The sequence below is a fragment of the Micromesistius poutassou genome, assembly GCF_964030765.1.
Source record: "Micromesistius poutassou genome assembly, chromosome: 13".
In the NCBI taxonomy this organism is placed as follows: Eukaryota; Metazoa; Chordata; class Actinopteri; order Gadiformes; family Gadidae; genus Micromesistius; species Micromesistius poutassou.
Window position 1 is genome coordinate 3,402,580 of NC_140283.1, and position 17,214 is coordinate 3,419,793.

At 44.6% G+C, this 17,214-nt stretch overlaps 3 protein-coding genes across 3 annotated transcripts; 1 reads left to right on the top strand and 2 right to left on the bottom strand.

The window, feature by feature from the left end:
- Positions 1–2,234: 2,234 nt before the first annotated feature.
- On the bottom strand, positions 2,235–7,274 carry slc24a1 (solute carrier family 24 member 1; the record flags this gene model as incomplete). Its single annotated transcript, XM_084477818.1, has 8 exons — positions 2,235–2,484; positions 2,810–2,976; positions 3,312–3,401; positions 3,507–3,764; positions 4,160–4,248; positions 5,659–5,767; positions 5,871–5,930; positions 6,210–7,274. 8 exons carry the CDS (start codon positions 7,272–7,274, stop codon positions 2,235–2,237), a joined length of 2,088 nt encoding a protein of 695 aa, XP_084333944.1.
- Positions 7,275–8,221: 947 nt separating this feature from the next.
- On the top strand, positions 8,222–13,457 carry ints14 (integrator complex subunit 14). Its single transcript, XM_084477611.1, has 12 exons — positions 8,222–8,442; positions 8,739–8,998; positions 9,125–9,232; positions 9,580–9,735; positions 10,043–10,161; positions 10,809–10,951; positions 11,045–11,137; positions 11,339–11,483; positions 12,100–12,233; positions 12,364–12,482; positions 12,633–12,698; positions 12,809–13,457. The coding sequence occupies exons 2-12, from the start codon at positions 8,777–8,779 to the stop codon at positions 13,040–13,042; spliced, it is 1,539 nt and encodes a 512-aa protein (XP_084333737.1). The 5' UTR covers positions 8,222–8,442; positions 8,739–8,776; the 3' UTR covers positions 13,043–13,457.
- A 202-nt stretch (positions 13,458–13,659) lies between these two features.
- On the bottom strand, positions 13,660–17,176 carry hacd3 (3-hydroxyacyl-CoA dehydratase 3). The gene is made up of 11 exons (XM_084477211.1): positions 16,999–17,176; positions 16,199–16,241; positions 16,027–16,100; positions 15,780–15,944; positions 15,283–15,328; positions 15,046–15,156; positions 14,798–14,925; positions 14,565–14,677; positions 14,281–14,387; positions 14,061–14,192; positions 13,660–13,982 (listed from the first exon to the last, which is right to left on the bottom strand). Exons 1-11 carry the CDS (start codon positions 17,164–17,166, stop codon positions 13,906–13,908), a joined length of 1,164 nt encoding a protein of 387 aa, XP_084333337.1. The 5' UTR covers positions 17,167–17,176; the 3' UTR covers positions 13,660–13,905.
- Between the last annotated feature and the right edge of the window lie 38 nt (positions 17,177–17,214).

The window sequence follows — 17,214 nt, forward strand, 5'->3', positions numbered from 1 at the left end:
GACCAAAATGCCTCTGAACGCAATAGAAAAGACAGACGACCAGAATAACAATCAGAATAACTAAACGTGTGACACATCAGCGACAGCCTACCTAGTGTAATTACCTACCTACCTGTAATTGAAAAGGCCTCAGCGACGCTCCCCTAGGCTCCTCCCATAGGCTCCTCCTATAGGCTCCTCCTATAGGCTCCTCCCCTAGGCTCCTCCCCTAGGCTCCTCCTATAGGCTCCTGCTATAGGCTCCTCCCATAGGCTCCTCCCTCTTCTCGTCTGTGCCCTTTAAACCTGGTTGTGTTGAGTTTTCACTGCCCTTACAAACTGAACTCATGGATCCACATGTTATGTTTCTAAACGTGATCGTGCTTCTCTGCCAGGAGTAACTTGTGTAATTATGCTATGGCTGTGGGCGTAGAATTATAATTATTTGGTTATTTTATTCTTCGGCTTCTTTTTTTGCACAAATGAAATTAGTAATTTATCAAAAATAATGTTTAAGGGAACAACTGTGTCTTTTCACGACACCTTTTTAAGAAATGTTTTTTTTCTAAAGTGATTATTATGATTTATAGCAATAGTGTTGAAAGGGACCACAATTATTCCTCACACCCAGAACAATCAAACAAACAAAAATGTTTTCTATTCGTTTAATTGAGACAATATTTTGATAAGAAATACATTTATTATCAATTTCACAGAGTTATAAAAATGTACAAAGTATTTGATACTTTCTGTGAATTTCATGTTTTTGTATTTCGGTTTCGAAACCCAGCAACCCATTTAATTCACAGTTAGCAAAAGGAAATGTTGCATATCAACCACAAATGTTTACTCAGATAAACCAACACACCATGGCTGTGAACGGCTTCTGTTCACCCAGGGCATTTACACGTTCATGAGATTGAGGGAACCACAACTTTTGCACCACAAATATTAAATCATTTATTTGTTCCATTGGGAACCGGCTTGCAAGGACAATAATTAGTTAAATAGGGACATGCCATGCATAACTGTTAATCAGCATTTATACACAAAGTCTGTAAGTAACACAAAGCAGCATCACAGCCTGGATGGACTCCAACCTTTTAAACACGTGTTGGTATTGATCATTGGAAGTGACTCAAAAGATGTGTGTATGAATAACCACACACAGAGATTGCTTCTAGAAACCTTGTAATCACTACCTTGTAACCAATGTCTACAAAAACACTGTGACCAAAATATTGTTTTGTGTTAATATTTGTTTTGACTCTGTTGGTAAGTCCAAGGAGTTTGGATTAATGTTTATCCTTTGTAAGACAAATACTAATTTGTACATATTTTTTTCATAAAAGAAGTGTAAAAAAGAAATGTTTTTAGTTTTCTTTTGCCTGACTGGATCTTTAGTTTGTTTTCAAAGACAAATAAACACACTAATACTACAATCATTTGTACCTTTCTATTTTTCTTTCCTTATCAGTCAAGTCTCTCCTTATCAAATGTCAACTATTTAGAATCAAAAAGCATACTCAGTTTGGATAGTGTCATACAGTTAAGGGTCATGATATACTTACATATGATTCATATATTAACATGTACAAATCAAAGTTGCATACACTCTGCTGGACTTCAAATAACTGGCTGAAAGAAAAACGACACTGAACAAGAAGAATGTAGAATTATCACATAACTATAAAAAAATCGAAACTATACTTACCAACAAGCCTCTTTCAAAACTAACATGGGTAAAGATGTGCCTTTCAGGTCTGTTTCTTCCTTTAATAACGGCTCGTCATCCCATGTCCATCTGCTTCCACAGTGCTTATGTAATGGGCTCTAGACAAAGTTGCCATTGTGTGTGTGTGTGTGTGTGTGTGTGTGTGTGTGTGTGTGTTTGTGTGTTGTCGCTGCATTGCTGCTGCCATATACAAAGGTAAGGTCAATGGATGCAGGTCGACTACAGTAGAGAGCAGGGTTCTAGCACCAGGGAGTCATGACACAGCTCAGCCAGACTGCTCCTCATCCACCTCCTCCTCCTTCTCCTCATCCACCTCCTGCTCCATGATCTCTTCCTCCTCCTCCTTCTCCTCCTTCTCCTCATCCACCTCCTCCTCCTACACCTCCTCCTTCTCCTCCTCCTCCATCTCCTACTCATCCACCTCCTCCTCTACCATCTCCTCCCCCTCCTCCTCCTCCTCCTCCACCTCCTCCTCCCCCTCCTCCTCCTCCACCATCTCCTCCTCCTTCTCCTCCTCCTCCTCAGATGGACACGGGGCAGGTGATGATGCGGTCCTCCAGCATCACGCTGAGCACGAGGAACACCAGGTAGAGCAGGAACATGGTGGCGCCCAGTTTCTTGTTCATCTTCCAATTGCAGCAGGCGATGGAGATCATGACGAAGAGCAGCATGAGGAAGAGGAGGATGATGGCACAGAAGAGCCCGTTGCTGCTCACCTTCACCGGGACAAAGCCGTGTGTGATGGAGTACAGGAGCCAGGGGATCGGGAGACTGTGAGGGGGGCAACGCGAATAGTACGGGAACACAATTAAGTGTAAATGCATCCGTGTGAATGATCTTACAAACCAATCACACTTTCCCCTTTTCTATCTCTATTTGCTATTTAGCACACACTTTTTATCGAAGCAACTGAAGTCAATTCAGATACAGTAGATACAAGTCAATAAAGCGCAGGTGTCAGGTTAGCATCTTGCTCAAGGATGCCCGCAGGTAGACTGTGGAAATTGGGGTTCTAACCCAGAACCTTTGGACTCAGAGACAAACACCCTACGACCACTTTAGGTGATCCTGCCCCCGAAGTGCTAGAGAGACTCACCCCACAGTGATGTCAAAGATGTTGCTGCCCACCGAGCTGGAGACAGCCATGTCACCCAAACCTTTCCGGGCCACGATCACGCTGGTGATGAGGTCGGGGATGGAGGTCCCCGCAGCCAGGATGGTCAGCCCCATGATCTCTTCAGAGATGCCGATGGTCTCACCCACCTACAAGTCCATATTCACATGAGGTCACATCAGAGAGAGAGTCCTGACTGCATAATAAGCAGATAAATAATCAAAATGCTTTCTCTCTCTGGTTTTGGATACGGTGTTAGTAGCTATGACCGGAGGAACCATTGTCTGTGATCTTGTTATCTATGCTATCCTATCTAATCCATTTTTATGTAGAAAGGCATCACACAAATCCAATATATGGTGTTACTAAATTACTGAAAATGTTTCTCTATATGGCCCTATCTGAGTGTGTGTTGTGATAGCAGAGGGAACAGCCCAATGGTTGACCGTGAATATATACAGTATAATCCCCAAGGGAAGTTCACCTGGTGGGCCCACCAAACCATGAGGTAGGAGAAGATACCAATCCACAGGATGGAGGCCAGGAAGGTCATCGCAAAGTATTTTTTGTATGCCTGAGCGCGAGAGGGGAGGTACACACAGTATAAGAATGATTTTCTGATACAGAAAAGCAAAACAGTAGAAGTGGTCTTCTGTCTCTACTCTGCACATGTCCTTACTGGGTTGCGGACGTCAGGAATGGTCAGCCACAGTGGGAAGACGATGGGCAGCAGGAACAGGAAGGTCGCTTGCTTACGCGGGGTGTCCGGCCACTCTAAGGACAGAGGCTCCTCCTGTTCCTCCTCCTCCTCCTCCTCTTCGCTGACCTCGCTTTCACTCATGTCGCTTTCCTCTGAACTCTCCTCATCGCTGAGATCCTCATCAGTGCCGGAGTGGCGGGAGCCGCCGGAGCCATTGTCTCCTGCCGGCGCGTCCTCCTGGAGAGGGGAGGGAGGTTTTTACAACCTGTAAACTGGAAGGCAGAGACATTTGGCGATTCATCCACATATGGCTCTGAGTCTTTCTAACCCTTCCTGTTTACAGGGCCATAGAAAGAGGCAGAGACATATATTGATCCACACACCTGGTATGGATTTCTACAGCCTTCCAATTTACAGGTTGTAAAATCCTATAAACTGGAAGGCAATAGAAAGAGGAGGCATATGATCCACACCCCAAAGGCGGGACCATAACATAAGCAGGATTTGTTAGACACTGCTATACTTTAACCGCTGGGCATGTTTGGTCTTGAGTTGTATAGGTGTTGTCCAGGCTGGCCTCGTAGACAGGTATTAAAAGATGGATTTTTTGGGAGGATCTCCAGGGCCAGTACCTTATTGTCTTCCTGCGGTTGGGCCTTTTCAGTCTCCTTGGCTGGAGCAGACTCTGGCTCTTTGGGTTGCTCAGGCTTGCTTCCTTCACCTAGAAACAATGTATACATATAGTGATGAGATTTTTAATGTCTATCTCAGGTACCGCCTGAAGCATAATATTGGCGTTAGGGATCGGTATACTGGCTGACTGGAGGGTTTTGGATGTTAAATCAAATATGACATAACAACATCGACATAAATACTTTAACCGAAGTTGCAGAAGAGGGCTATAGTGCAGACTGCTGGCAGAACAGACTTACTGCAGTCCTCTGTTACGCTTTATTTAGCATCAGCTTGCGTGTAAAATTACATATTGTGTTTCACTTGCTGGCCTGTTCAACATGTGCAATTAGACGTCATTAGTTTCTGGCTAAGCCTGTGGGCTGCTAAGAGATATTCTATACTTATTGAATTTAGAGAGGCTGTCAGAGTTCATGTTAGCCCTTTTAAGGGATTTGTTATATTGCCCTCTGGCAATTTTGCAGTCAAGGGAGAAATGAAGTGCACTGCTAATAAAATAGGAATATTATGACTTTGTGATTTACCTTTAGTTTGGTTATTTCCTCTGACTACATTGTTTAGGGTCTCAGCCTTTTCCTTAAACTTTCCTACATAGGACAACAACAAACAACATGAAATACGCTCCGAGATTACAAATACAGGTCATTTGATGCAAATATGTAACAATGGAGCAAGGGTTGATTTGACCATAATTAGATTGCATATAGTGGCCTGCAAATTGTCAATCACAATATAATAAAAATACAAATAAGTAAATAAAATCTAAAGATGAAGAAACTATAGTGCATCTAAATTAGTCTGAGCAGCATAACATGGCATATTCTTGGGTGTGAACGAGTGATTTGTGTTTTAAAGGGATTGGTTTGGTTCAAAGCACAGTGCGCTGCCTGTGATCCAGATTGTATGGACACATTGAAAAGCTGATTACTCTGCTGAGCATACTGCAGCCCTGGAGCCTCAGAGCCAACCCCACCCCCCCCCCCCCCCCCCCCCCACAGACAGCGCCACAGGAGACTGTAATACGGACTGTTTATGTCGTCTGGCCTGGCATAAAACTCACTTCCATTTGTAGAGGAATCACATTAACCCTAACCCTAATCATAGTGTTGTACTTTTGCAACTAATGTCATGCATAATGAACACCATTTGTTCGTTGTACAGTTGGTATGGTTTGTGATGACTAAAACACAGTTCATTTCTGCTGGAAGCCTTTTTGTATCTGTGTTCAAATAATGTACAGATTGTACGAGAAAGAACAGCATAAGTACAGATACACATGTATAGATTGCAGCTGACATTAATCTGATGAGTATCCATCTAGATTAATTGCTGCCTTTAAGTTGGATCACATTGCTAATCCACTGCACTGGGAGAAGCACGACGCCATGATGAGACTGTTGCTGTAACCACGGTTACAGGTGTTCTGGAAGACACGTACTATGTCCTAGGGGGTCCAGCGTGTGGATCATGAGCTGGAAGATGCTGTTCCTCATGGTGCTGTTGTGCAGGGAGGCGGAGCTTCCACCGCGCTGGAGGGACGGTCTCAGCTGGCCAGAGAGGAGGACGGACACAGTGGTTACAAGGCGTCAAGGTGTTCTACATTACGGATGATAGACGGCTTTAGTGGGTCGTTCATTAGTTTAACTCTACCTTCAACCACTGTTTGTCCTCTTTGATAGGAGGCATATTGTCTTCTTCTTCTCCACCATCCTGTATGATACATAGTAGCACCAGGATGCAACATATGGATTAGTATTACAATGTGTGCAACAGCTCAACGGATTCTGGTTTGGTTTGATATCTTTAAATGACCTAAAGGACCTACCCTACCTTAGATAATGCAATCTAAAGTTATCTACAGTTCCTTTACACTTGAAATTCCAGTAAGAGTCAAGATTGAATACGTCTTGAAAACAGCTGCCATGAAATGAAAGCAATTTCACTGTGTGCTTCAATTTAAAAGCCATTCTTATTCAGAGCGACTCATACCTTGTCAGGCTCCCTCACTGTGAGGATGTGAACAATGTTCCTATGCTTGTGGAGCTGGTACTTAAAGGCCCGCTCCAGCTCCACATTGTACTTCATGAAGCACACGTAGAGCGTGTATCCGGCCAGCAGCGTGGCGCTCTCCCACCACATGATGAAGTTGTCCAGGAAGAAGACGATGAGCAGGAAGAGGCCCAGGATGTAGAAGGACACGTCCCGGAAGAGGGGCCACCAGGTCAGGTGCAGCATCTCCTTGGAGACCAGCGCACACATCCCGATCACAAACAGGATGTTGAACACGGCCGAGCCCACAATGGTGCCGATGCCCACGTTGCTGTGCGCTATGAAGACCCCTATGAGCGACGTGAAGAGCTCGGGCGCCGAGCCCCCGGCCGCCATGAAGGTGGCCCCAGCCACGTCGTCCGAGATGGCCAGCTGGTCCGTGATCACGCCCAGGGCGGGGACGAAGAACTCGTCACACACCACGGCGAGGGACACGAACATGTACATCATGCCGAAGATGTGGAGCAGCACCCAGCCCCTCCGCCGGTCCTCCACGGAGAAGATGTCCGGGGGGTAGTCCCCCCTTATAGGGGGGGCTTCACCAGGGGGAGAGGGAGAGGTTGTGATCCCTGGAGGGGGCGCTGGCGTGGCGATGGGGGCCCCGTCTGGCGCCACCGGCTCCAACGCTGGCGGCACGTAAATGCAGTGCACGACCTTATGACTGGTTGTTACTATGGGAGGGGCTTCGGTGGTGGTAGTGGTGGCGTTTAAAACCACGTGATGCGTCACGGGCCGCGCGCCCGGTGTGGTTTGGTCGGTGAGCTCCAGGGGCGTGGTCGCCGTGCCGGGCTCCTCCAGGCCCGGGGCCTGGGTGGTGCGCTCGTCCACCTCCTCCACGGTGGAGGAGGAGCCCTCCACCGTGGAGTACTCCCGCCTCTGAGGCAGGCGCCAGGGCTCAGACAGCCGGGTGCTGATGGTCAGCTGGTACAGGGTGCAGAGGAAGACCCCGGTGAGCAGGAAGAGGACGCGGCTCAGGTGAAGTCGCTTCCGCCGTGTGCAACGCATTGTGCTCCAGACTGATGGCGGCGCTGTTGCTTATGACAAACTTATGGGCATTAAAAGGCAGGCATGAAGGTCCACAGGTCCAGTAACCTCCACCGAGGCCCAGGGGGTGACTAATCTGAAAGCTCCAGCGATGGGATTCATCTCTCGTCCTCAATCGTTTGAAAGCCCGGGCTGGCTGATACGAGTTAAAGCATAAAAAATGATCAGAAAGCATGTTGGTCCATGAACCAGAGCATATCTAACAATTAATTATATGAACTATACCTGAAACATTTCTGCTGAAATATCAAATGATAAAATACATCAATAAACGTGGCAGGGGCCACAAGCTTACCTTGAAATTAATTGTTTTGCCATATCAGCAATGCAAAGCCTTGATAAGCAGGTATATACACAGCTGGGTACACTGGGAAAAACGAGCGTCCAAATGGTTACCAGTGGCCAGAGGGTTATGTAGGACGCACTGCGGGACAAGTCTCCACAATGGATTACCATAATACATAATACCTGAAGTGTTTTAAGAGGCTTATGTGCATTGTCTCACTCTCACTTTGCCTTGCCCCTCCCTACCTCATTAACATTATATAGTTTGATGCTCACTTAATTTGTACTTTGGCATAAATTGAAACAATATTGCCTATCATTGAGAGCAAATGTTTGTGCAAAGCCTATAACTCATACGGAACATAATAATTACATTAACAACGATATATTGAAAATGTTTGTTGTCCATTCATGTCCACATAAATGAATACAAGCAATTTTATGATGTACATAACGATAAAAAATTAAATCAAAAAGTCAGTGAGTCAGTGAGAGTAATTAAATAATTAGAAATGTGATCATTCATTACAACTAAACAGTTATTTTTTAACAAACAGGTTGGTTGGACCGTTTACATTCAACACTTGTTTCACCCGGACGCAATAAGCGTTGCACATCACAAATGGTGGAGAAGACGATAGTATACATGAAGCTTTGTTGCAATCATACTTTTTTATTCATTTCTTAATTCAGAACTGCATTAAAGTTGTCATACATATCAAGATATTTATCTTTTGTGCTATACTAACTGCATAATGCAATCTAAAGTCGGCCACATTGGCTAGCCAGCGTTAGGATCACATCCTTCTCAGGCTCGTCCTTTTCGCAGCGAACCCAGCAGAAGGTGAGTTATTGTTATAGTTATTGTTATATGTTGTTGTAGACGTTATTATGTACTAGCGTTATGAATGTGGTCCTCGTGGGACGTCTCGTGTTTTTTTTTATTCATGTGTTTCGAATAGCTCCCATAGTTTCTCTTGTTTATGTCATGTTTATGTTATTTATACATGTAAACTCCTTCTGGGACCTGCAGGCTGCAGCACACTTGAAAATAACATGATATATTATATTTAAGAAGCAATTCAAAATGCTACTGGTATCATTTTTGTATATTAATTATACATTCGTTTTTGTATTCAGTTAAAGTACATCGCAGGTGTCTTTCTTGGGTCTTCACGATGCCCACCGTGGTGGTGATGGACGTGTCGCTGTCCATGACGCGGCCGGTCTCCCTGGAGAGCAGCGAGGAGTTCCAGAGGAAGAACCTGGCCGTCCACGGCCTCACCATGCTGTTCGAACACATGGCTGCCAACTACCGCCTGGAGTTCACCTCCCTGGTGGCCTTCTCGTCTCTCTGGGAGCTGCTGGTGCCCTTCACCCGGGACTATAACACGTTACAGGTACAGCACAGGCGCCACCGTGCTCGTGGCTCTTCAGTTTTCCTTTTTTTTCCACAATATTGTGAACAAATTGGTATTATTTGATTTTAAACTTTATCTGGTTTGAACGATCTACTTGCTGAGCAGGAGGCGCTGAGTAACCTGGAAGACTATGACAAAACGTGCATTGAATCAGCGCTCAACGGAGTGAGCAACGTCGTCCAGCAGGAGTGGGGCAGTTCCTGTCCGTGTCAGGTGTGTACAGGCCTTTTGTACGACTTAAATCACGAGCCCAGGTGAGCTTGTCGTAGTTGTTGTTTGCCTGCCTTGTGGCGGAAGTGCTGTGTTGTTGGTGGTCAGGAGGTAGAGCAGGTTGACTTGTAACCGGAAGGTTGCTAGTTCGATCCCCGGCTCCTCCTAGTGTCGCTGTGTCCCTGAGCGAGACGCTTAACCCTAACTGCTCCTGACGAGCTGGCGGTCGCCTTGCATGGTTGACTCCGCCGTCGGTGTGTATTAACTGTTGTATGTCGCTTTGGATAAAAGCGTCTGCTAAATGTCCTAAATGTAAATGTAAACAGTGGATGTACTGTGATGCTGTGCAGGTGGTGCTGGTGACGGACGGCTCTCTGGGTATTGGGAAGGGTTCCCTACGTCATTCCCTCCAAACACTGAAACAGCGCGCGGATGACAAAAAGTTCCCCCTCCCGTTTCCTTTTCCCACCAAGATGTTCATCATGTGTGTTGCCAACGCAGAGGAGGTATCCAGTCCATCCATCCATTCCTCCTAGTCACAGCTTTTCTCAAACACGACAATTATAAAATAGAAATGTATTTTTCTACTTTTACTACACTACCTTTTTTTTTTTACACAATGGATCGATAGTTCATGAATTCACGCCACATATTTGTTCCAACATAATATTGAATTATTGTGATTGTAATGTAATGGTGTAATACTGCTGCTTCCTAGGTTAATGTGATAGAATGTATGTATGTATGTATGTTCTTCTAATGTATATTATATGATGTATAATAATGTTCTATTGTATTCTATTGTACTGCCAGTTGCAGACCACTGATGCGATGGACAACTTGGAGGAGCTGTTGCGTCTGAGTGGAGGGGATGGGCAGATCTTCACTATGGAGGGGCAGCTTTGTCTGAAGAGTGTTCAGGCCATGTTTGGGTAAGACTATGCTTTTCATATTTTATGTTTATTTGGATCCAATTGTTTCCTTAAACTAAGTAATAAAATAAAAGTAATTGAACCACCAGAAGGTCATTCGGAAATGTTCATTTCAAACAGTACCTTCAAATGAGTAGAAATTGACTCTTTAGAGCCACAATAATGTGTGTCCTGGATAGAGTGGTTCCAATACCGATACCAGTATCTGAAATGCTGCTGATACTGCCTAAAATGCAGTCTCGGGCCTATGCGGCGATCCGATACATCACGTGACTAGATCATTTATTACACAGGCAGATAACATCACAAACATGTGCAGTGTTACGCTGCGTTTGTAAACCCGTCGTCTCTGACCTGCGTGCGTTCGAGCTACCCTGTCGAAAAAACACGGACGCTCACTGGTACAAATGTACAAATGTAATACTATAATTATAAATGATCAATGGACGTGATCTAGTTTAGACAAACTAGACAAAAATAAATGTAGACAAACTCAATTCTAAAAGAAAGTTCTATAGGATTATGTAATGTATTTACATTACATTTTTGTCTCGGTATCAGAACATCTCTAATCCTGGAGGGTCTAATTCTTAAGGTGTGTGTGTGTGTGTGTGTGTGCGTGTGCGTGTGCCTGCGCCTGCCTGCAGGAGGCTCATAGACCAGGCGTACTCCCCCTTCCATGCGGTCCTGCACTGCGGGAACCTGTCCTCCGACGTGCAGGTGTTCCCTCGGCCAGAGCCCGTGGTGGTGGACGACGAGGTGGACCCCATGCCCAGGGTGGTCAACACAGGTAGCCGGCCCATTGGCAGCAGGCGTATACACTGTAGGTTCACGTCAAGATTACAGGCGTCTCAACACATTTTCCCCATTTGTCGCATTGCAGACTTGGAAATTGTGGGATTCATTGAGATCGGGGACATTTCAAGCCCCCCCGTCACATCTCGACACTTGGTACTGCCCATCGCCGTGATCAAAGGTTTGCATTTCATGTTTTTGACCCCAGGGGAGGTAGGAGCCCCATTCTGTGTATGAATGACCTGAATCTGAATGCACTGTGCGTCACATCCCATAAAAGTGTCCGCTAAATGATGAAATAATACATATTGTAATGGTTAGTGACCGCTGTAGAAAGCGTCCCCTTGTGTGTTCCAAGCGGGTCTGTTTGTGGTGTTTCCAGAGGTGGAGGACGTGGGCCCCGGCGCGGCGGAGGAGCCTGAGGAGGAGGTCTCCGCCAGTCAAATGGCGGGAAAGAGTCCCAACTTCTGTGTCCTTTTGCACGGCAGTTTGAAGGTGGAGGGCATGGTGGCACTGGTCCAGCTGGGGTGAGTTCCCTTCATTAAACCTCATAAGGCCCCGTTCTGTCACTCAGAGACCAGCTACCAGCGAAGCCTTAGGAAAACACATGAGCAGACGCATGCCCTGGTCACAGGACTTGAATTGAATGTACATATTCATTGCCCACCTCCTTTTTATATGAATAAAATTTCATATTTATATTCTTTAATGTCCATCCATACTCTTCCTTTGTCTATAACCACCAAGATACATATGCTATATTATTATCATTTACATTCTCTGGAATGCAGCTGGTGTTTTCTTTATGATGCTTATTTTTTTATCTTTTAACAATGTGTCCTGCTACGTTTTGCTGCTTTGCATGTCACAGGGAAATTCCCTGTGACACGTTCTTTCATATGCAAAGTATTACACATTGTCCTGTCACAGGGAAATTCTCTGTGACAGGACAATGTGTAATACTTTGCATATGAAAGAACGTTGACTTTGAACTTTAAATCTACTGAGTAAACAAAGCTACTGAGGGGTTTGGATTGGCGAGGAGCAGAGTCCTTCTTTCTTTTAATTATATACACTTGCATTGGAACTGCATTGAGCTCATGTCGAAAGAAATCCCCTTCCACCCGTTCCTCTGGTCCCCAGGCCGGACTGGTATGGCATGCTGTACTCCCAGGCAGACAGCAAGAAGAAGTCCAACCTCATGATGTCTCTGTTTGAGCCGGGCCCGGAGCCTCTGCCCTGGCTGGGCAAGGTCGCCCAACTGGGGCCAATATCTGGTAATTCACCTAACCATGCAATAAACCCCACTCATGTCAATGTTTTTGCATCGTCAGAGCGGTAAAGCCCATGCATGCATGTCTACAACCCTGGGGCACTGGTTGTTGATTGTTGGCATTGTTCTTCCAGAGGCGGCAGAGAACCCCTATGGGGAGGACGACAGCAAGAGTCCATTCCCAGTCCAACCCGCCATTAAACGAAGCTATGCCCAGAATGTGACTGTGTGGATCAAGGCTAGTGGATTACAGGTACACTGCCTCCATCTATCATACATGTACATGTTTATGTGTACAGGCTCTTTGATAAATGTGTTTCATTGCATAGATGTGTAAATGGATTGTATTTGCTGTTCCTCATCATGCATGTTGCTCACATGTTGCATGGATTCTCCTCCCCAGACTGACGTGCAGAAGATTCTGAGGAACGCCCGGAAGCTTCCAGAGAAGACCCAGACCTTCTATAAGGTGAACGCTCTTAAAACCCACCATGTCCAGGCTAGCCTTCAGAAAAGCATTCGAGCTGTTTTTTTTTTCCGTTGTTTGGTTTTCATGTGAATGTTTTGTCTGTCCTCCAGGAGCTGAACCGCCTGCGGAAGGCCGCGCTGGCCTTCGGGTTCCGGGAGCTTCTGAAGGGGGTGGGGGACCTGCTGGAGAGGGAGTGCACCCTGCTCCCGGACTCGGCCCACCCCGACGCCGCCTTCCAGCTCTCCCACGCCGCCAAGCAGCTCCGGCTGGCCAGCGCCGGGGACTCCCAGTACGCCGCCTTCGACCAGAACATTGCGCCCATGCACACCGACTTCTCCAGCTGAGTGGCAGCGCGGCCCAGTGGCAAAATAAGACTTCAGAACCATCAGCTCCAAAATCTGCTGCCGAGTCGAGGAACGCCGCTCCTTGTGGGCCGTCTGTTACACCAGTGTGGACTGAAAGGGCAACAACGTGGAAGTCAAGTAGATGGCTGTAAATATAGTACTCTGTGTTGGTACGTGTGGCCTGTTTGTGAATGTGCAAGACCATGGTTTGTTTAACGGTGGCATGTACATATTTTTCTAATGTTTATAGTACCTTTCATAAGTACCGTCTCCAACAAACTTGGGGATTTATTAATACAATTGCCATTTGTTAATACTGTAGTAATGGTTACCGAGTAGCAGACATTTCTAGGTTCAATAAATAATAATCGGCAATGGTACCATCAATGTATTAAAATCTAAAATAAAAGGCTTGGTTTCGCTAAGAGTGTTGCATTACTCAGAATGAAAATTAATTCACAGATCAAAGGGTGTTTACAAGAGTGAATAGAGCTTAAAGACCCATCCCTTTTAAATGTAAATACCATAAAACTAAAATGCTATGCTGAGAAGTTCCATACATAAGGAATAGTCAAATGAAAAGGGTTCCATAAATCTAGAAATATCTTTCAGAAAAACTTTATTGCTTGCGGAAATACATTCAGAAAATTACTAAATATAGGCTGTGCTACAGTATAAAAAGTTGATTGTAAAAAGGGCACCTCAATTTAACTGCACATCACATACATTTCACGATCCATGGAGACTGGAAACATCACTATTCAGAAGATTAAAATCAAACTTTTATATAAGAAAATAAAATGAATCCTGAGTTGAATTGACATTGGGCAGACAGTAGAGGTGATTCTGAATTGTTACTTCATCTACAGAGCTTTCCTCTTCTTGGTGTGGAAGCGCCTCTTCCTTTGCTTGTAGAGGTGTCGGAAGTTAACCATCAACGCTGAAAACAGACCTTCAGTTAGAGTACACAACGCATTGGTTCAGTAAACCTGACGAGAAGGTTTGCTTCCAGACTCACCTAAGACCATGAGAACAAGGTATATGTACAGGAAGTGGGAGAATCGGATGGTCACGCCGATGGACTTGGTGAGATCGATGCTGAACAAGTTGGCCTCATCAAACAGGGGGATGGACTGGACGACTGCCACAGCTGCATTTGTTGAGTAGAAAGTTATTTTTTATATTATTTTCCAGTTGACTAAAAGGGAATACACTTAAAATACAGTGTATACACTTACCTTCAGCCAGGGCTCCTAAGGGGTACAAGGGTATCCATGCAGTGTACCTCAACCAGGTGAGGTCTTTCCACTCTGTGTTGAAACAGCCCAGCATGTAGAAAGGATACCTGGAGGAAATGGCAAAGCAATTATCTACACTCAAAATGTATACAGAAAACACTTTAATTCTGTGTTGAGCCTAAAGTATTGCAAACAAACATGGTTTTAGGAGGATTCAATCCTTTTTCCAATTCAAGTTACTACTACAAATGAAAAAAACAACAAGCATAAACGCTTAAACTCACCGAAATATCTCAATAGCGCTCCAGGGATAGAACACAAAGAAGACCACGGGTTTGTTATGCATCTCCTCCAAGCTCCCAAAGATGATGAAGAGGATGAAATTCCTCCCAACCACCTGGAGCAGACAAACAACGGCAGGCATCAAGTGAATAACAAGCGGTAAATATTAGCTTAGCGGCCGCCTAACGGCCACAGTTACAAGGTGTGTCGCTGCGAGATAAGGAAACCTGGCCACCTGGATCAAAGTAGGAACCACTCCTGTCTTGACCACTCCAAAAGCAGCGTTCACAACCTCAATGGCTGCCAGAGTTTGGCAGAAGAACATGACATCCGACATGGCGTGAAAGGTGTCGTACATAGAGTCTGGAAAGAGAGCACAGCGCTGTGACGGGTTCAGTTCAAGATTTGAACGACATCATTGATCTAACTATGGATTAAATAAATGAAATCAGAGCAGAAGTTTCAGGGGATTAAGATCCTAACCTTGGCCAAAGATGAAAAGCCGCACAGTCATGTTGATGAAGATCCAGGAGAAGCAGAGGAACTGGACCAGGTTATACAGGAACAGAAACACTGTCTTAACACTAGGAAGCCCTGAAAACAATGGGATGAACTCAATTCATTAGTTTGACAGTTTAGCTATACAGGCATAACTAAAAAGATGTAAACTTTTACATAAACAGTACACAAACATCCGTTTGTTGTATGAATAATACTCACCATTCTCTTCTCTCCTGGACATCTTTACTCTTTTCTGTTTCTCCTCCTTTTGGAAGAAAGACATTTGGTTCTTAACTGGACATGAAATGTACAGCACAGATTGTGAAATCTGTGTTACCCAGCTGCACTTGCTAGAGACACCACGTCTATAGAAAGATAGATAAAATAGATAAAACTTTGATAAAACGTTATTAATCCCCCGGAGGGGAAATTCCTTTGTTAGAGCACAGCAGCATTGGAAGACCCTGGATATATATCATCCTTGGGTGCTCTTTACAATAAAATAAAAATAAGAAGCAGTGCTTAGGAAAACAAAAATAGATGCTAAGGTAAATGCTAAAGTTCGGACTAACAGAACAAACAGGGCAAACAGTATAAACCGTATAATGTATAAATTATAAAGCCTAGAGCCAGTATTTCACTAGACTTTTATGTGCCCATACACAAGGTGTGTGCATGATTCTCCCTCGCAAACAGAATACAGCTTTTATGTTCACCTTTTCATGGATCTCCATCTCAGCATCAGACTCTTCCAGCCAGCGGTCGAAGTCCGGGGCCAGGAACAGAGGCTTTTTCTCCTGAACGGTCAGCCTATCCCACCAGCCTCGCTGAGCTTTCCTTACTGTAATACTCACCTGCCTCTGCGTGGACTTGAAGCTCACCTACAATCATACGTGTCAGCAGAATACATTTCCATCCTATTACTGATACCATCAAGATAGACAATATAGGGCTTGTGCTTACCTCTGGATTTACCGGCAACCGAAAAGCCAGACTGAACTGATACTCGTTTTGTCCCTTTGCACCATGACCCTGTCCTTAATGCAAGCCAAAACAGGTATGAAATAATTTGGTTTATTCCAGAACAATTCCCAACCACATGAAACACAAGGCCACAATGACACCAGTCGCTCACCACTAAATGCTAGGACGTTGTCATCTATATGGACCTTCATATTCTGAAAAAGACAAACACTTGTTAGATTGACATACTCTTGCTTTACATGATCCGAACTACATAACCTAATTATGCAGTTAGGAGCAACTCAAGACCAGCCGCAAATTACCTTATATCAACATGGGATTATTGTTGTCAAAAAAAAAAAATATTATAATAATAATAAATATACACATATACACACACACATATAGATCGCGTAGATCAGAGTTTTTTTTTTTGTTTTTTTTTAGTGATTTAGTATTTACTTCTTGTTGTTATTGTTATTTTTCTCTGCTTTGTAAGGTGACCTTGAGTGCCCTGAAAGGCGCCCCCAAATAAAATGTATTATTATTATTATTATTATTATTATTATATATATACCCACTAGATGTCAAAAGGATTCATGCGCTGAATTCACATGAGATCGACCGTTCTAGACTCATGTAGCTAGACTTTTTTTTATATAGGAAGTCATTTTATGGACCTTCATATTCTGACAAAGATCGCTACTACTAAAAGGCCTCCTACTACTCCTCGAGACCAGTCACTCCTGAATATTATATCAAAATGGGATTATTGTGCATTTTATTAAAAATATATAAATATATGATTCATGAGCTGAATTAACACGAGATCGACGGCTCTGGTCGCATGTATCTAGAATGTTTTATAGGAAGTGATCGGGATCACCCTCACAGTTCACCATGTAGTATGAAGCCATGAACTCATAGTACTGAGGAGGTCCAGCTCAGCCCTGGTGCGTCAAGCGGTCCTACCTGTGTGTCTATCAACTCTACCCGCAGGTAAATGTCTTCATGGCGCTGTGCCCAATAAACATGGGGTGTGAGCAGGGACATTTTCATTATATCCTTGTTATTCTCGCCCAACAGTCTCCCTGACAGGTAGCACTGAATCAGAAACCCGGCCAGCCAGAACATGCGCATGCGCAGACTCCGACGTAGATTGCAGAGCGTTACGTGATTGACCAGCCG

Excerpts from the sequence above, each read along its gene's own strand:
- hacd3 (XM_084477211.1), bottom strand. The coding sequence starts at position 17,166 with ATGCGCATGTTCTGGCTGGCCGGGTTTCTGATTCAGTGCTACCTGTCA. Across the intron at positions 15,329-15,779 it reads AGATGGAGATCCATGAAAAG|GAGGAGAAACAGAAAAGAGT; the intron begins GTGAACATAAAA and ends TTCTTCCAAAAG. Across the intron at positions 14,388-14,564 it reads AGCGCTATTGAGATATTTCG|GTATCCTTTCTACATGCTGG; the intron begins GTGAGTTTAAGC and ends CATTTCCTCCAG.
- ints14 (XM_084477611.1), top strand. The coding sequence starts at position 8,777 with ATGCCCACCGTGGTGGTGATGGACGTGTCGCTGTCCATGACGCGGCCG. Across the intron at positions 9,233-9,579 it reads GCAGTTCCTGTCCGTGTCAG|GTGGTGCTGGTGACGGACGG; the intron begins GTGTGTACAGGC and ends GATGCTGTGCAG. Across the intron at positions 11,138-11,338 it reads GCCCATCGCCGTGATCAAAG|AGGTGGAGGACGTGGGCCCC; the intron begins GTTTGCATTTCA and ends TGGTGTTTCCAG.